The 19,687-nt window shown below is 47.7% G+C and overlaps 1 protein-coding gene across 1 annotated transcript; it reads left to right on the top strand.

The window, feature by feature from the left end:
- Positions 1-1,115: 1,115 nt before the first annotated feature.
- On the top strand, positions 1,116-19,527 carry LOC149348297 (uncharacterized). Its single transcript, XM_089585791.1, has 6 exons — positions 1,116-1,237; positions 12,949-13,042; positions 13,698-13,871; positions 17,090-17,115; positions 18,430-18,579; positions 19,352-19,527. Exons 2-6 carry the CDS (start codon positions 12,970-12,972, stop codon positions 19,385-19,387), a joined length of 459 nt encoding a protein of 152 aa, XP_089441917.1. The 5' UTR covers positions 1,116-1,237; positions 12,949-12,969; the 3' UTR covers positions 19,388-19,527.
- The last annotated feature ends 160 nt before the right edge of the window (positions 19,528-19,687 follow it).

The raw sequence follows: 19,687 nt of genomic DNA, 5'->3' as shown, positions 1-19,687 counted from the left end.
CCGTGTAACACCCCCCATGGTGAGGGCCGGAGGCGTCGACGTAGAAGATTCCGCGTTTGTTTCCATAGTGGCGGGTCAGTGTCTCCGCCCGCGCAAGGCGCCTGTCACTGTTTTCGTCACATGTCATGTTGGTCGGAAGAGGAGGCACTTGCAGGGCGTCACGTGCGTATCTCCAGACTTCGGGGACGCGATGGCGCTCTGCCGGAGGTGTTGGGTGGTGGATGCGTAGTCGGGCTAATAGGCGGCGTCCCGGCGGCGTCTTTGAAAGTCTTGTGTATTGATAGGCCAAGTATGCCACCCGGAGCTCCGCGAAAGTGTTTACCATCCCCAGGCACATGAGGCGCTGGATGGACGTGTTCCCTAGGAGATCGAGGGCACGCTTGTACACCTTTCTGACAATCACCTCGAGGGCGTTCTCGTCAAACTTGCGCAGGTAAAGGTAAGGAGTCGAGTAGAGTACTCGACTCGTCACGAAAGCATGCGCCAGCCGCAAGGCGTCTTTGCACCGTAACCCCCCCGCGTTTGTTGGAAACCCGGCGGACCATCCGGCCAGGCTGGTCCCCCACCTTGCGCAGTTTGGCTAGTGTTTTATCAACCCGTCGATGTTTGTGGATAAAGAGACCAAGTGCTCTGATCTCATCGTATTCGGATATCGGGCCACTGGCCAGAGATAGTTCAATTTTGGTGGTGCACTTAGGCTACGGGCGAATGTGCACAAATTCGGACTTGGACGGGGAGCATTGAAGGCCACAGCGGCGGGCGTAGGCGTCCACGATCTCCGGCGCTTTTACAGGTTGGCTTCAATGTCTCGAACCGATTCATGTATGGCCCAGATGGATAGGTCGTCAGCATACAGCGTGCCCTTTGCAGCTGCGCAGGCGATCCTCAATGCGGGGGGCCTTGCGAAAGTCAGCTGTTCAATTCTGTATTGTGTAGGCTGATGTGTGCTTTAAGAATGGCAGCAAGAAACAAACAATGAACTTTTGGTTGCAGAACAACTATTGAACTGTCAGACAGGTGAGGCTGTCGGGCTTTGCTCCAGCTGCTGTTAAGAGGACACTCCTCTAGCAGCACGTTTGAGGATATTTTGTGTCAAGCTGCGTCAACTTCGTTTCGCGGCTTAGTACAGCCTAATACACAAGGTCCGCCGGAGCACGATCTGTACTTACAGCAGCCGCGCCAAAAACCTTTGTTCGTAGCGGTAGGCGTCGTTCTGGCCGGTTTTCTACCCCGAAAGGTAAACCAGTGCAGAGAATTTTTTTTCACTTCGATTGCTGTATAGCACTTGTGCATATAGAATAATTTATCTCTTTTGGCGATGCCTATATTATCTCTTGAGTGTTTTTGTGAGGTTTAGAATATGCTGGACGGAATTTTTCCATTTTCTGTTTTAGCAATAGTAGCGAAGTGTGCTTGTTAGCAGAGCTCATCTATTTAGCCCTGTGATAGCTGTTTACGTATTCCTGGACTAAGCAGCGCCGCTGGCCCCGCTTTAACGTGCTCACAAATGCAGCGTTCTTTCATCAATTTCCCCTAGCCAAGAGCTTGTCAGATGGTATCCATCGCCATTATTACCGTTGCATTCTGATTAGCACTACTTGTGAAAAACTCCTGTCGTGGCTCAAGGGAAAGGATGCCAAGAGGGCTATGTTATTCGACGCGAAAAAGAAACCTGTCGTTTTGCCCTATGTACATCGTTTTTCACATGGGTTACGAAATGTTGCCGATCGATACGAGGTGGGCACAGTAATCTCAGCTCCCGTGAAGTTATCTGGATTGTGTGCGGTGGTCAGAGCGAAAGCAGAGGGGTTAAAAAGTGATCATCGTTGCCATGTTAATCACAAATCTAGGTTGGTGCCTTGTAAAAAAGAGGTGATTTACAAGATTCCTCTTTCGTGTGAAAAATACTATGTAGGGCAAACCGGGAGCTGTATAAATGTCCGGCTGTTCGAACACAGAAATTCTTTAACGCCAGCAGGTCTTGAAAATTTACCGAAGCATTGCAGGGATTGTAAATGTCGCCCCCTTTTCGATAAGACTGTAGTACTTGACAGAGCATATCATCAACGTACAAGGGAGATTATTGAAGCGTTCTATATCGCGAAAGGGGGGGAGGGAAATGTATTAGTGACGCATCCATCGCCTTAACAAAAAGTGCGATTGTGTACCTCCAATCGGTTGTCAAGTAACAGTGCACGTGTTTTTATGTTGCTATGCTATGTACACTCTTCCATCGCCGGCCTTTTATCTCCTCGTCTTGTTCCTTTTTTTGAGTTGTTATCTTGTTTTTTCCTTCTTTCTTCTTCGCTTCCATATCTATGGTATATATTCTGATATGCTTCCTAATAAAAAATTCAGTCGTGAGAAAGCGCTCGTGTCCTGTCTTCACCTTACCTGTGTCTTGTTTTTCGCGCTACGTTTTTCGAAGATACAATTGCTCCGACTAGCCCAGTTTAGCTTACTTGTGTAGTTCCTACACTTTGCCAGGTGTCTTAGCCGGCGGAGGATAGACCCGATGAGATAATCTCAAGTGCTGAAATATGTCGTTGTATGTTAGTAGTGGGGTAGGAGGTTCTACGGCCTCCGTACTGGGTTCCCTGGAAAGAAATGCTTGAGCTCAGACATGTGCGCTCTCATTCCCTGAGATTCCCTCGTGACCTGGTAGCAATAATAAAGGTTTGTGATTGGGTTAGTAGCCACGAGTGTAGCTATCTTGCAGGATTTTAGCTGCTAGCGGCGCGATCCTGCGCCTGAGGTAATTGCGATACGCTCTCTTTGAATCTAAGAATGTATTCCGATCTAGTGTGTGTTGCAGCTAAAGCAATCGCCACTTCTTCCGCTTCCATTATGTTCTGGCTAGCCAGTCCTTGTCCGTCCATTGTTCTATTTTGGTGCACTACCACGACGCCCGTCATTGCCTGCTCGGGATCCGCAGCATTGAAATAGAACATGCCTTCGCGCCCGCCGTATTGCCTTTTCATAGCTTCGACTCGCGCTTCTCGTCTTGACTGGTGAAAATCAGGGTACATATTCCTGGGTAGTGGAGCTGCCTTGAATTGCCCTATCCATGAGGCAGGAATGTCGTTTTTGGCGTCTAGCTGTCGGGGGCAATTGATGCTTAAATCAGTGAGTACTTGTGGGCCAGTCCGAGTAGTGGAGAGCCACACCACATGCGCCGTGAGGTGTGCCTCTATCAGCTCGTCTATCGTGTAATGCACTCCCAGTCGTAAGAGCTGGTCCGTCGATGCCGCAAGAGGGAGGCCCAGGGCCTTCTTGTAGGCTGTTATGGTTATGACGTCTAGGTCTTGATGTCAAGCTTCTTGAGGCGGATGTAGGGTGCTGTGTAGACAACGCGGCTTACGACGAAAGCCTGCACCAGTAAATGAGTATCTTCTTCTCGCATCCCGTTTTTCCCCGTCGTAATCCTGGCGATCATCCTGTCGACTTGCTCTCTCGAGCCGGAGCCTCTGGAGGGTGAAGAGGTTGCTGCTGTTTTTATTCATGTGCAGACCCAGTATCTTGAGGGTCTGAACTTTCTTGGAGAGTGAGTTGTCAACACGGATGTTGTTGGTGTCCTGATTATTGCGTTGACGGAAGGCTATGAGTTCAGATTTTTCGGGAGAGTAGGTGAGTCCACACGCCCGTGCATAATTTTGAACTGTTGTTGCCGCTGTTTTTAGTTGTTCTTCAATCATTCCATTCAGGGCATACGCCACGCCCTGTACGCTGATGTTGTAACCAACATCAGCGTACAGGGCGTGGCGTATGCCCTGTGCCTCATTGTGAAGGGGTGAAAGATTTCGGAGTGCAATGTTGAAGAGAAGTGAGGATAGTACTGCTCCTTGCGGAGTGCCTATCGTGCCCATCTTCACTTGCGTTGTTTGTTTTGTGCCGGTGCTGATGTTGACGGTTCTGTCCGTAAAGAAATCGCAGCTGTAGGAGTAAACTCGCTGGCCACAGTTCGTGCTGTGTAGGTTGTTGAGGATCACGGAGTGCTTGACGTTGTCAACCGCTTCCTTACCGTCGAGGGTTAAAAGCGCTCGGTTACTGTTTCTACGTGCGGCATCAGTGACTTCGCGTTTGAATTGTAGAAGCACATCATGGGTGGACAAATAGGCCCTGAATCCAAACATCGTGTGTGTCAGTAGCTCATGGTCTTCAAGTTAACGGGAGAGGCGCGCGGGGACTGCCTTTTACATGAGTTTCCCTACGCAAGACGTGAGTGACATATGGAGCGCAGGTTTTCTATGCTAATTCTCTTGCCGGGCTTCGGGATAAAGTGTACATTGGCTGTTTTCCCTGCTTGTGGAATGGTGCCGGTGCGCCAGCATTCGTTTATGCAATCCGCGAGTTGCTGCAGAGCCTCCGTTCCGAGGTTGGCGAGAGGTCCTTCCGTAATTTTGTCTAGTCCCGGGGCTATCTTCATTATCTGGGTCTTCGTTCGGTTCCCCTACGGTACTTCTTATTGCAGGGTGGTGGGTCTTTCGCGATGCAGATATCGCGACGCGTGAGTTCATCCACGAGTTCGTGATCCGTGCCTTGAAAGCTGTGTAGGGCTCGATGCAAATTTCTGTGTTGTTCACTCTTCGCTTTCGGAGGGTCAATTAGGCATCGCAGAACGTTCCACGTAGCCTTGGTTTCTAGGCGGCCTTTGAGAGATTCGCACTTAGTTAGCCAGTTGGTGTGAGAGAGGTACCATGCGTATTGGTACGCTTGAATAGTAAGCTTGACTATTCGATTGATGAGTTTCCGGTTGTGTCTATTTTTTCCACTGCTTTATCAGACTACGTCTGGCTTCCGGAAGGTGTAGGAAATAGTGGTCAACGGCTGGGTTGTCCTCTGCGGTGGCGAGTGATTTTGTGAGCTTTTCTTTAAGGTTGAGAACGGAGGCCGCCCAATCTTCGTAGCTGGTTATTTGTTCCGATGTAGCTAGTTTGGTCTATTTCATGAATGTCTCCCAGTCTGTAATTCCGGCTTGCCCTTATGGTTTGCTGTGCTTGTTGCTTTCGAAGATGGCATGCAGGACGCAGTGATCGCTGCCTAGGGTCTCTCCCGTATTGAGCCACTCATTGTTACGGGCATTGCGGGCAAGCGTAAGGTCGGGGGAAATATCCCGCGTTATGCTGGTGCCGACTCGCGTCGGGTGCTGCGGGTCCGTGAGTAGGGTCAGGGCCATATCAGCGATGGCGGATGCTAGTTTTATGCCTTTCGCGTCTTCCCTCGGGTATCCCCATAGGGGGCTAGAAGCATTTAAGTAACGAACTACAGCGAACGGAGCTTTTTGGACTTCTCTCAGTGCTTTAAGAAAGATCAGATCGAAGGCTACGCGGTGCTGTTTGGGGCGACAATATATACTGAGTATATAGGTGCCCTTGCTGTTTCTGTGCTGTGGCAGTACCTTTATGAAGGTATATTCAATATCGTTGTCTAGATTAAGGTCTATAGTGGTTGCCGTGCGTGATTTATGGATCAAGATGCATGTCGAAGCATTTTTTTTATGTGTTGAGTATCCTCTGATCTTAGCCTCCATATTCACTGCTTGCAGGGCTATTATGTGCGGCGTTTGGCCATCAGAGTCTATGTATTGTTGTAATGTTTCCCTCTTCCGTTCTAGTCCCCTGTAGTTCCATCATAGGATGGTAAATTTATGTATAGGTTGTGGCGCCATGCTGAGAATTAGAAACGTGGGTCTCTTCATGTGGTGCGCCCTCAGGTTGTTGATCGCTCAGTGCTTAGTAGGCTGCGACGAGTTCCCATTTTACCCTTTAGCTATGTGCGCTTGTTTTGAAATTTATCTGATAATTCCTGAAGTCTGCGGTCAATTCTAATCTCCTGCGCTTGCATCCTGATTACAAGTGGCTCGATGTTTTCAATCGTGGGTTTAATAACTGATTCGAATATGTTTTTGACTGTCGTCTCGATCATAATTTGTAATTTATGTACTGTAATGAGGTCTAATTCATAATTTGTAATAAGGTCTTGAATTGTGTTTTCCAAGCGAGAGATGCGTTCCTGGGTTTGGGGGCATTCTGCATATTGCGGCTTTGGTGCCTGCGGTGGTGGTGTTTGCGGACTTGGTGCCTTATGTGGTGCGTGTGGTGGAGTTGCTTTCCTCTCGGGGGTACTAGAGTCTAATTGGCGTGAAAACGCAGGGGGTAGATCTGCGTTATCTTCTTCCATCGGACATACCTGTTGCGTCGATGAAGGTAATGTATTGTTTGGATTAACTGCGATGCCTACTTGCTATTTAAATGCGCTATTTTCTGATTTTAGTTGTTTGTAAAACAACTGCGGGGGAGGGGGCAGCTATCTCTTCCCAGCTCACCTTGCTGCCGCTGCCCTGCTTGCTTCCTGTCATGGGGTCCTGTTGTCTTCTCGGCTGGACGGCTGCCGTTGTGGTACGACGGGACACCTTATCGGTAGTCCCGGTTCCTTTGCTTGAAGAGCGTGAGCCGGCTGGTGCTGAATGGTTGCTGGAGGACTGGGCCTGGTGGGTCAGTCGGTCCCCGCTGCTCGATGAGCCTCTGTTGCTCGCCCGGTTGCGAAGCCTGGACTTGGACTAGTGGTTGACTCGTCCTGTCTTGGGCTTGGTTGGTTGTGATGTTCGGTATTTGCACTTGCGCTCATTCGACCCCATAGGATGGGGACCTTCGCAGACGGTGCATTTGTGTTGGCAGTCGTGGGATTCTGGATTATCTTGCTGGCCGCACTGCGGACATCTTGACTTCGAAGGGCAAGGGCAAACATCCGCCCGGTGTCCAAGTTTTCCGCACAGTGCGCAGGCTGGCGTCGTTTTCTTGTATAGGCGCACGGGAACCGCTTCACCATAGTAGAAAACGTGGAACGGGGCTTGCATTCCTTCAAACGTGATGGCCGCTGCGTTGGAGGAACCTAATTTCCTAACGCTCACCACTGGTGCGTCCGGGGAGCGAAGCGCTTTCGTAACGTCTTCGTCGGAGTCCCTCGGGTCCACTTGTATTACACCTTTGCACGTGTCGTCGGAGGTCCGGAGGTAAGAGTACACTGCGTGTGCCTTGTCCCCAAGCTGAATTTCTTGAATTGCCAGGATCTTCCTGATTATTTGGGCGTTTCGCACCCCGAAGACGACGATGATCTGTTCCCATATGGGCCAAACGCTAAGATCGGTTGAGCCATGTTCCACGCCAGCTGCCATGTGCAAGGCGTTTCAGACCGCGTTGCCTCCACTGAATTTGTTGAGATCCAGCGTTCCTTTAGGTTTGATTATGATCACTGCATCTTGCTTGTCCAGATGGGGCTGCGGAGGAGGCTTTCAACGCTTGATTTGCGTGCGGGGCGTCTGCTGCAGCGGCTTATCCCATGCCGCGGTAACGCGCCATCTGGCGTTTGACCTTTCTGCCGTGTCGGGCGGTTGTCACGGGCTGATGCGCGTTTCCACTCTGCAATCTTGCGATGGATAATCACCTCCGTAACCTTATCGAAAACTGGCGTTCTCGCCTGTGGCATGGTAACGATCTGCAACCCCTCCTGGTCGTATCCCATAAGGGTCGTCATGGTTTGCGGCAGAGTTTGCCCGTGCAGCCGCAGCGGGCAGCTGAGTCGTGGCCTAACTGTTAGGCTTAGAAACTGAGCTCGATCCGCTTAGACTTCAAATTCTCGTAGGATTTAGGAAAACGGTCCCACCTGAACAAGGGTTGGTGGCCATCTCTTTGTATTGGAAGTGTAGCCAGATGGTGTTGCTGCGCCTCCGCAAATGCTTCGGGAGAGAATAATAAATTCTGCGGAGCCGACGTGAGACACGTCCGCTCTTCTCAACTGCTGAGGCGCCCTCCAGCAATCCAATGAGAGCCTGACATTGTTTATAAAGGACATGGCACGCCTCTTCAATCGGGCCGACCCTTCCATCCCTGAGGCAACGAAGGTGTGGCAGTTCATGCATGGGGTTAAAGAGCAGCTTTTTGCTGGTCTGAATCCCAAACCTCCAAGACCCGTCACCGCCTTCGCCATGGAAGCCACAAGCATGGAACGCTCACTGCAGGAACGGAGTTCACAGTACTGCCGTCCGACAAATCTAGCGGCCACTGACTACGGCGTGTCCGTGCCAGCACCCGGAGACAAGGCGCTGCCTGAGCTTGTGCGGAGCATTGTCAACGAAGATCTGCGAACCCTCCGCTTGCATGCTTTGTCGGTAAGGGTTGAGTCTGCAGGAGACGCCCCCGCCAGCACCGCTACCGGAGCCTTACGTCTTGTCTTCTGCGTAAACCGACCTGCCCCCGCTCCACAAGCGTTCTGCCCTGTTGCCGGACAACCCCACCATTACCTGCGACATGCTATAAGCAAGACGCACGTGTGGCGCTTGAACAACAACCGGCCGCTGTGTTATCTGTGCCGCGCCCATATTCTTCGGAATTTCCCGTAACGGAGGATTGGTTTGCGAGGATTCCCACATGACTCCCCTTGACCTCGCTATGGTGAAAGACCGCAGGACATAGAGGAGTACCCAACAGCTCACGTGGGGCCCCCTACTTCGCATCGACGCTAATCCCGATCACCATTTCCGAGGCGCTTTTCTTCGCCCAATCGGCCCTCATCCTCTAGTCCATTCAGAGGCATGTCCCCTCGCCAGGAAAACCGAATGCGGAGTCCTCCAGGGGTAGGGCCACCTCTACTGCAGAGGGTCTGTCTATCTGCCTGCAAAAAGTTCTTTTTTGATTCTTCATCACTCTACACTATGGGTATTTCTGAATAACTGAAATATACCGAAGTATACTGAAAGACAATTCAGCCAGAAACCACCTCTCTGCGAAATTTGAGTGCGAGCAAGCCAGACGTCGACAGTTCAAGGAATTCTCCGTCGACTTTCTCTGAGCGCAGCGGCAATCTGTATTGTAAAAGAACTCACATTACACAGGAAGGCTCCGATGCAGGTTTTGCTACCATGTCCGCACTGTATTACGGCTTATGTTTACAAAACAAGCACATACATGTCAAGAAGCAGGATAAGAATTTCAACGCTAACAAAAATGCCGGTGCCACGACTAAAGGCGATACAGACTACGGCTGCCTACTGTTTTCATCACGCGCCAACCGTCTGTCACATCTATTTCACCTCCAAGCAAGAAGCGAAACAAACGCAGAGGTTTCTTCTCTTATTTTCGAATCTTCTGGCGCTTTCTTATTTGCGCATCCTCGAAAAACCAAAGGGCACACCTTCATGTTTGAGGCACTGAGTGCCCTTTGTATGACATTCCGAGCCTCCGCTGAAATGCCAGCTTTCTTGCAGTCGCTGTCTGCATGGTCAGACAAAAAAATGCCTCCCTTGAGGGCACCCAAGTTCGACTCCTTAGTGAGTTTAGCTTGTCACCTTTCAGAAAAGAGTTGCGCGGTGTGCTTCACCCGCCAATGCTTTTTTCACTCCTCTGCAAGAAGCAAGTGCTTGGCATTTCCTCGGATCTTAGGCTTTCCTAGACCTCCCCATATCAGGTAGGGTTCTCTACAAAGTGATCTCCAGAGCATTTTTTGTTTCATGAACATAGTGTTTATAACAGTAGAATAATTTCAAACGTAGATGAAGCATTTGCAATGTCCAGGAATTTAGCCGTACAACATTTTCTTCAAAATAAGGCACGTGATGACAAAAGAGATTCGTAAATTTTAACAACAAAACCATGACAACTGCCTGTAGGAAGCAGTGTCAGTCCGTTTAAAAACTGGGCGCACATAGGCTACAGAAGCACTAGAATGCAGGCCAGGCTTAGCACATCAGGAAGGAGGAGTGCCGCTTTTGTCTCTGGTCAATCTAGACACACACTCTCCTGCTCGGAGCAATCATTCATCTGAAAACTGTGTCGTGGGCTTGACTGTGTCAGTTACTTTTAAGCCGGATTATGTTGCCTGTAATCCAGATTTTGATGTTCACAAGCACCACCTTCGTGTACAGCGTCCTTTTCTACGTCCGGCTTTCGCAGGCTGAGAAGTCCGCCAAGCTTTTCAGTAGTGATAGTCACGTGGGGTGGACAATTATTTGCTCACGGGAATACCTTTCTCTCTAGCACCATGCAGCCTGTGTAATCGTGTGTGTAACCGGACTGACGAAGTCCGGTTATCCGCTTTCGTTGATTAGCACTACTTGTGAAAAACTCCTGTTGTGGCTAAAGGGAAAGGGTGCCAAGAGGGCTATGTTATTCGACGCGAAAAGGAAACCTGTCGTTTTGCCCTATGTACATCGTTTTTCACATGGGTTACGAAATGTTGCCAATCGATACGAGGTGGGCACAGTAATCTCAGCTCCCGTGAAGTTATCTGGATTGTGTGCGGTGGTCAGAGCGAAAACAGAGTGGTTAAAAAGTGATCATCGTTGCCATGTTAATCACAAATCTAGGTTTGTGCCATGTAAAAAAGAGGTGATTTACAAGATTCCTCTTTCGTGTGAAAAATACTATTTAGGGCAAACCGGGCGCTGTCTAATTGTCCGGCTGTTCGAACACAGAAATTCTTTAACGCCAGCAGGTCTTGAAAATTTACCGAAGCATTGCAGGGATTGTAAATGTCGCCCCCTTTTCGATAAGACTGCAGTACTTGACAGAGCATATCATCAACGTACAAGGGAGATTATTGAAGCGTTCTATATCGCGAAAGGGGGGGAAAAATGTATTAGTGACGCATCCATCGCCTTAACAAAAAGTGAGATTGTGTACCTCCAATCGGTTGTCAAGTAACAGTGCACGTGTTTTTATGTTGCTATGCTATGTACACTCTTCCATCGCCGGCCTTTTATCTCCTCGTCTTGTTCCTTTTTTTGAGTTGTTATTTTGTTTTTTCCTTCTGTCTTCTTCGCTTCCATATCTATGGTATATATTCTGATATCCTTCCTAATAAAAAATTCAGTCGTGAGAAAGCGCTCGTGTCCTGTCTTCACCTTACCTGTGTCTTGTTTTTCGCGCTACGTTTTTCGAAGATGTAGGAACTACACCTCCGAAAGCTACAGACCAACACTTGCGACAATCCGCGTTGACCACACGCAATAGACCCGGAGTCATGTGACTCACAATGCAAATTCTGTGGGGAGAAGGCTGACCTGTACCGTAAGGTATGGACCTGCCAACGAAATCACGCAGTCACTATCAATAACCAGCGAATGTAGGAGGGGTTGGAGGCAGCTCTGATAAGCTCAGACGAAATTAGTAAAAAAAAACTCATCCAAAGAGCCCGGACACCACACGACGCCATTGGAGTTCCGGAGTGAGAGCTCCAAGCGGCGCTACAACCTCCTAACAAATTCATTAAAATATTTTCACCACCACCACCATTGGATTGTGTGCGACCTGGAGCGAAGGGCAATTTCAGAGTTCTCCTTTCGCTCGCTCGGGCTGAATGTGGCGAGGAACTCACGGCGGAAAGCTCCCCAGTTGGAGAAGGACGCCTTTAAGTTCTCAAACCACGTCTTCGCCGAATCTTGCAGCGCGAAAAACACGCTCAACAGCATCCCCTTGTCGTTCAATTGATTGAACGCGGCAACATGGTTACAACTGGCCAACCGATGTTCTACATCCTCGAACCTGTAGCCGTGGAAAGATGGCGGCGACCAAGGCGCGAGAAGGACGAACGGCGGGCAGTGCTGGAGTACTGACATTTCTGGCTGCCCTTGGTGTACGTCATGGCCCGCATGATGATGATGATGAAAAGCCTTTATTTAATAAAAGAGGTGAGGCTCACTTAAAGAGCCCCGCAATGGGTGCAGTCCCTATTCCGCGACACCATTGGTCGAAGCCGCCAGCTTAGCCCTTTTGACCAAAGTCTTTTGGGCCTGAAGGTCCGAGGAGCCAAGCAGGGCCGCCTCCCATTCCTCTCTGGTAGGGTTGGGGTGGGGGGAGAGAGCTGAGTTGCGCTGGCAAGCCCAAACCATGTGGTAGGTGCCAGCCACCTCGCCACAGTGTTTGCACCTGCCAGTGAACGCGGGATCGAATTGTTTTATTACTGCCGGGCACAGCATTGTATTAGTGAATAGTCTAAGTAGAACGCGTTCGTTTGCTTTCCCGAGTCCCTTTGCAGGGGCTGGGTACACGCGGTGCCTATCCTTATAATAAGATGTTATATCTTTGAACGAGTGTAAAGAGCCACCTTCAGGTTTCAGGTGCTCAGGAGTCAATGAGAGCGCCCGGTGAATGAGTGCTCGGGCCGCATCGGCGATGCGAATGGCTCAAACTCGAATTGCAGGCATCGCAGGCGTCGGCTGTGTTTGTGAACGGACGTCGGGAATATCGTCCTGGTAAGCGTACATGGGATGGAACCCGGCACCTCCACCAAATGGCAAATGTAGCAAGAATGAGCAGAACCCTGCCGTTTACTGGGACTAGGATCGCCGAACACCCGCGCTCATTCGAGACGAAGAAGGCGCTCTGAAAAGCTCGAAGCTATAAGGTTCAGTCACAAGGTGGCGCCGGCAGAGTTGCAGCACTAGAGTCACTCTACTCATCAGTGTGGCAATATTAAAAGCGCTAACATCTCCGAGCTCCAGTTATTCCTCGGTGCGCAAGGAACAGGTCATAACATTTATCATCAATATCAAACACTACTATTTGTTTTTGCCTGATCTGGTCTGTGGTACAATATATTTTACTTGCATATTGTACCTACAATTTCCTATCCGGAAAACGCCATTATAAGACCTATTTTAATTCGTTCTTTCCGTATAAGCTATATTTTCTTTTTGTTCTATAAAATGTGAACGCACACATTGTTAGAGTAGAATTCTGTCTTCACAGTATCACATGAAAAGGGGCCTTGAACAATCGGATGAACTTGCTCCACTTTTTGTTACAGCCCCCTCCGTTGTTTTTCAAATAAACAATCTGAATTCAAATTTGAAATCAGTAATAAACTCAGTTACCACGCAATTTCTACCTAAAATGACATCCTTCAGCACTTCTAGCGAACGCAACATCTTTGACGAATCTTTTTATACTGCAGGGCAGTCAAGAAACCAGAAAAATGAACGTTCTCCAGGTCACTCTTGTCACAACCTTGGGGACCTTGGTTGGAGCACCTAAACTTTTCTGTGAAGGTCAGTCTCCCATTAAACCTTCCACAGATGCCTATCCACTTTTTTTTTCTCGGGCGAGTCAGCTCTACAGACCACAAAGAGATCACCTGATCAAGAGAAAAGCGTTATTGGGAGAGCTACATTAGTTGCAATTAAGCAGGCACTTAAGCCATAACCAACCTTGAGCTTTAACTATATAGCTAATATTTGCGCGCTTGTACACTTCCGCGTATGCGTGCAAGTTACCAGGAGAGTACTACAGTGTGGACGAAAATATGGTGGAAATTCAGGTAAGACTCGGTCTTGTCGGGCGGTGCCGAAACACCCTGAATGGGCAAACGGCATATGATAAACAGATGGCACTACTATCCCTCCGATTGATGGCTTTGCCAAAAGCCTGATACCTTATATATCGCTTGCCATTTGTTTGAAATCTCTTGTCAATGTGTTGAACACTAAGTCTTGTGGAAATGAGCCATCTCGTTTGCTTCGAACTTATTGTGAAATTGTCATGTAATTGGACTCCCTTCGTAACAAATCATTTCTCTTAAACTCCCCATGTCTCTTGCACTGGTTGGTCCGTTTATGTCCTGGGGAATTGAATTTGCCTCATGAATTTGCCTTTCGCGTTCGTAACGATGACATCCGCTCGTGCTTGTTTTTCGTCGCGGTACAGAGTGCTGGAATCCTAATCAAGAAAAGGCAAAGTGCATGGGCTGGCAGCTGTACGAAGACACTTGTGAAGGAGTGCCCTTTATACGGTGTAAGCCCGGACATTGCAAGTGCCACTGCCTGCCTGGGTACTTCCGGCGTTCGGACTACCAGTGCGTTAAGTCACAGAGAGAATGCTGTGAGTACGGAATCACCTGTGCCATAGTCGTTAGACATCACAAGCGTTTCATTAATTTTGCACCTGTGTAAAAGTTATAAGGTGCTCTGAGGAGCTCAAAAGTTCAAAACTGGGCTAGATAAGAATATCACCGATTAGAAAATGTCATGTACTACACCCTTTCGCCACAGTCAGCTGGTATAGACAGAGGCCTCGAGACAGTCGTACGCATAAAACGGCGTTCGCTATGGCAATTCACATGGCCGCTGGATGACATGACTAATGCATGCATCATGTCTTGCAGTAATAATCATGTTACCGCTTATTTATCAAGGAGTCATCTGGCACCAAACGACGGAAGTCCGATTGGATAAGTGATATCCGTGCACGTTTAAGACTCCGAAGCCTTGCCCCATGGCTCCAGTTTCCTTTATCATGGCTCCTTTCAGTCCTTTCTGATCCGCTCCCGCTAGGTGTGAATATGTGACCGCAGAAATTGAGACGGCTATTGCACATTCTGTTCTCCAAAAAACATTTTCATTGTTTTATTGCTACAGCATTTAGGCTGTTGTAATGCATTTTACTGCTTCTCTGCAACAAAACTCCATGATTTGTCAATTCCGTGATGACGTTGTCACGGCTAGTGTGAGCCCGATCACGGCCGGTCTCGGCGCGTGCGCTCGCAGAAAGAAAGCGCTGGTTGGGAAGGAAATGGCCCTCATGGCTGAAATATTGTTTGTACGACTGTGATCGTCGCCGTTTGTCATATGCATCGAGTAATCGGTCCATGCCGTGACCTTTGGAATGGAAATGATTCTGCGAACCTTCAAAGGATCAGGGCGTTGTGAAGGAGTCACATTCTGTGGTTGTGGGAAATGTCTTGCGCACATTAATAAAGCCTTCAGGACGCGACCACACGCGCGTCCGCACCCTCCGGCGAAAGTGAGAATTGCTTTTGAGGAATATAATAGTGCTGGAACTTTCTTAATTCTCGTTGGGCACATCTGCATCAAGGGCAGAGACAAAGTAAGGAGTCAAAGAAAGGGGAGAGTCAGAGGCGTCGTAGTGGAAGGCTCCGGATAATTTTCGCCTCGAACTAACGCCGCAGAGTACAAGGGTGTCTAGATTTTCGCCTTCAACGAAACGACTCCGATTACGTTTGCAGAGTGCGTAACTTTGCGCGTGCTGTGCGACGCCCGGTCCACTTAGCTCTGTAGGGCTGGCGCCCAGTCGGAGCAGAATCGACTCGAACATTTACGAACTTCCATTTACCAACATTTACGAACTGATAATTAAGCGCGCTTGCCCTGGCGAGAGGGTAGCAGAGTGCATATACGATATTGCGAAACTCCCACGTCGCCACCGCAGCCTTACATTAAGAGAAGGAGCGGGAGATATCACGCCAGACTTCGATACGGCCACCTCCACGTCATCCGGTTCACCGACTCTCACACTCCCCGGTCAATAATTTGTGCCTCTGCTTGCCTCCCTGTTGCATTGTTGCATTTTTGCTCTAAGATGTCTGTCTCTATTGCAATCTTTCTCAAGTTGAACCCTCTGCATATGTCGGTATCTGTCCTGTGCAGCTGCTATGTAGCGCATCTGCGCTGCATAAACGCTGCTCTGCGAACCTTTAACGTGAAACAATTCTTCAGCATGCCACAAGAAAAAGCTTGGCATCAAATAGCCACGCCCCTATCTTACTATGTGTTTGTGGCCTGGCTGAGCTTGCCGCATTCATGCCGACGCAGTTCACCACACTGATACAGCTCACTTAAGGCGTTCATTTAAAAAATCATCGACATGCCGCAAAGACCCACCCCTCGTGTAATAAACCAAGGGGGGTATTTGAGGTATTAAAAAATAAATTAACTAACTAACGCAATCCGGGACATCGGTCACACCGACAGAACTGCCTGCGCAGGTTGTAAGGGGGTCGGGTACACAAAACATTTGTGTTTATGGGGCAGTGCTATTATACGTGTAGTTCACGGGCCGAAGCTACCCTTGGGTTACGAGCCACACTGTAATGCAGGGCTCCTAGTTGGTTTCAAGAAGCTGGGGCTTTTACGTAAAAGCGCACTAATATCGCATTGTGACTCAAGGCCCTGCGCAAAGCGTCTCCACCAAAATATGGGTGCAGTAGAAGAGAATTGATTGTACGGCCCTGGTCTTGGGCATCCCAGAGCTATGGCTATTGAGCAACCGTGGCATGTTAGAATTGAAAACGTGGATGTCCTGATCGACAGCATAGATAATATATATGCGAGCTAAATTTTATCCTATGCTTTAAGTAACCGCTCAATATTCCGATCTTTCGAAATCAGTCGCGGCCATATGCTTCTATGGGAGACGTGGCAGCAAAGGAAAGAAATCGCACTTAGGGCTTGGGGTGAGATGGAATAAATGTGCGTTGAAATGGAACATTATGGTATTGTATGGTGCGGTATAGCACTCATGGCATGGCATTCTATGGAATGGCATGGTAATGGTATGGAGGGCTATGGTACGGTATGGTAGGTACGATATAGTATATGAGGCTAACATCGCGAAGCGATACTTTGGCTATGAAGCAAGCAGTAATGAAGGGACACAGATTAAATTCGACCACCTGAGATTATCTACCGGGCATTAAGATTGCTCACCACAGGAGGAGTTTTTCAGTTTAGTTTAGTTTATTGGGGTTTAATATCCCTAAGGAACGCAGGGTATGAGGGACGCCGTAGTGAAAGGCTCCGGAAAGGCTCCGGAGTGAAACGCTCCGCACAGTACGCGGGCCTCTAGAAATGCGCCTTCATCAAAATTAGGCCGCCGCGGCCGGGATCGAACCCGCGTCTTTTGGGTCAGCAACCGAGCGCCGTAACCACTAAGCCACCGCGGTGGGGCAGGAGTTATTACAATTTCGCCTCTATCGAAATGCGGACGCTGTGACCAGTATTCAAACCAGCCACTTTGGGATCGGTAGCCCAACGGATAGCCTGCTAGGCGGAGCAGTGTGCTGAAATACCCCAAGGTGTTTTCAGAGGAGTACGCAAATTTCGTAATGTTTTTGTCTGTGGCCTTCACGTGTGAAAAGAAGATACCTTTATTGGCAAGGCAATATCATGATATGACACTGCGTGCAAACATAATTAATTTCTCATTAAATCGATTAAAACGCTGTGCACAGAGAGCTGATTCATTTTTCGTTCTTTTTTTTTTGCAATCGAACTTATGGTGGCACCAAATATAAATCAAAGATCCGAACACGGCGAGCCCTGAACACGTGAGCATTTCATTCTGTGCATTTCTGCTCAAGTTGTTCTCTGACGAATATCTCACTTTTTTTTTCATTTCATGCCTTGAAAGTTTGTGGAGCTTTTTTCTCTATTTAAAATTTCTGGTTCAGATGTTCAGATTTGTTTAAACTCACGTTTCTATGATGCGCATGCATAAATTCACTAATGCTTGTGTGGGTTCATGTAATCATCCGATTACTGAGGCTTCCCTTTATACTTCGTAATCTTTCGTTAGCTCAGCGGGAAAATTTTTCCAAATCTTATCTGAGTGGTTGCTAGATTTGAAATTACCTGATGTGCTTTGCGCAAACACTCAGTTTTGTCGTGAAATACTGGCGAGTATCATTTGGCTTGTTCTGGGAACATGCGAAAAGATTGTGTAAGAACAGCTACATTTTTTTTTTGTCAGAAATGTCTCATGCACTTTACCTTACTTCAATTTCATCAGTTATTACAGTAGTAAGCGGTTTGAAAAATTTCCTTGAATGCGTTACTTCTTCAGGATTGCTTGCTTCATGAGGACTCATGGCAGTTCATTTTTGAAAGGAGCTGCAGGGCGTGATCTATATCAGAGCGCCGGAGTTTGGTACTATGCAAATTATTATCTCGTTAACACTGCAAACCCAGTCAATAAAATTGTGGGATATCTGTTCTCAACTTCCAATCTTACGTCACTACTGCCACCTCAAGCCCTGTAAACAAGATGAAGATTTTTTGCGCGAGGGAGCTTATTACGTAAATTATATAACTAGCCCAATTTTAGCTAATTCCTTTGCGTCTTAAAAAGTAACCCATCATACATGTGCTCAGGCCTGAACCATAATGAAGTGATAAAATTTGAAAAACTCTCCATAACCCATCAATGCCGCTGCAAACCTTTTTGGAATATTAGGTTTGCTTTTCCAGCGTGGTTGCGGGATTCGGTTTTGCTTATTGACAGACCTTAAAGCAGACAGTCTCCAATTTCCAGACCGCACACTTGTCATTGTTTCTAAATAAATATGTCAGGAAGTCAGTTTTGCTTAATACTGCGATGTTTGAACATTCTTCAGCGGATATCAAAGAAACGTACTGATATCTTTACAGTCAGTGTGCTATTCCCATGTCAGATATTGCTGGGTCAAACCAGGCTCTCAATAAGGAAAGAGGGGAATGAATGGCGGTAATGAAGTACTCGAAGCACCTTACATATTAACAGGGAAGTGCAATAGGGGCTGCGTTTCAAAATCAATTTATGCTTCGTATCGTAAAATCAGTGTTTGGTTTCTGAAAAAATAAAATCAATGACACTTTCGTTGCAGTGGTTGAAGAACACAGATGACCTTTACATAAAATATATGTCGGGCTATCAGCAGAAGTGGTACCCATACAAATGCTTCAAATCTAAATTTACAAGAGCAAAGGGTACTAATACCTTCTACCGCAATGTGGAGTTCTTAATGTCACATAAGGTGGGTACCATCTCAGGTTTTTCTCGCAGTGTGTAGAGTACTATATATAAAAAATGCGAAAAGCTTGACTACTGTCATGAAATTGGAGAACTTAGTACACATTTGAAACTTGATAGCACAAGCTGATGGGCGAGTTGGTAATTCATTGTTTTATTTGAAGCAGCGCAAGGCCAAGGCTTTGAAGCCAAGGATTTGCCAAGGCCAAGGATTTGAAGCAGCGCAAGGCTTTTGGCCTTGCGCTGCTTCAAATCAAACATTTGAAACGATTTGACTGAGAGCATTTTGCACCGTTTTAGTTCTAATTTCACTGCCAGCGCAAGCAGCGTCGGACCTCAGAGACTACTTGTGCTGCAGCATGGTTGCAGTGTTCTTTGCAACATCAGTAAAGAACATCCTCGATGCATGGCACCGGTAGCGAACCACATATGGTGCCTTTTTTATATCACTGACCTATTTTCACGGTCACAGTTTCGTCCTTCATTGCCTGAGAATGCGTAGTAATTCAAAGAAAAGCTCAAGAATGACTCCTTTAGACCAGCCACCTTTTCTTCACGTTCCATGCAAGACTTTATACGCAAGCCAGCAATATTTTTAGGCTGCTTATATTTTATCAGTTTTTTGTCCGCCCTTATTTGACACAGATGTGAGCAAAAAAAAGATGCATATTAGTCACTTAAAACTGCCTGAAATATTGCCTGAACCAACGACTATGCCTTAACGCTTGAAAGTTATATGCTTCTAAATAAAAAGATTTATTTTATTTCCCTTTCAGAACCACTGGATAACCAGGTACGGAGCAACCTTATAAGGTGGACATATATTCTTTCTTTGGACCCAGTCAACAAAGAGCCTTTGCCGCAATGACCTCGAAACTTACTACCTTGCCAGTCTTGGCACACTCCAATGTTGCCGATCCCATTGAAGTCCTTAAAGGTGCACTGAAGGGGAACCTGAACTCGTATTTCTACCGCTGGAACTCGATCTACACGCTTCGAGCGTTCTTAGACGTTTCGAATTATTGCCCTGTGCGGATGATTTCCAAAAATTAAATTCGGTTAACCGTCCGGCTCCCGCCTTTTTTTTTTGCTTTTTATTCCCCGCTGGCGGT

The sequence above is a fragment of the Amblyomma mixtum genome, chromosome 4 (genome assembly GCF_055824585.1).
Source record: "Amblyomma mixtum isolate Tamu chromosome 4, ASM5582458v1, whole genome shotgun sequence".
In the NCBI taxonomy this organism is placed as follows: domain Eukaryota; kingdom Metazoa; phylum Arthropoda; class Arachnida; order Ixodida; family Ixodidae; genus Amblyomma; species Amblyomma mixtum.
This window is presented reverse-complemented; position numbering and strand designations above follow the sequence as displayed.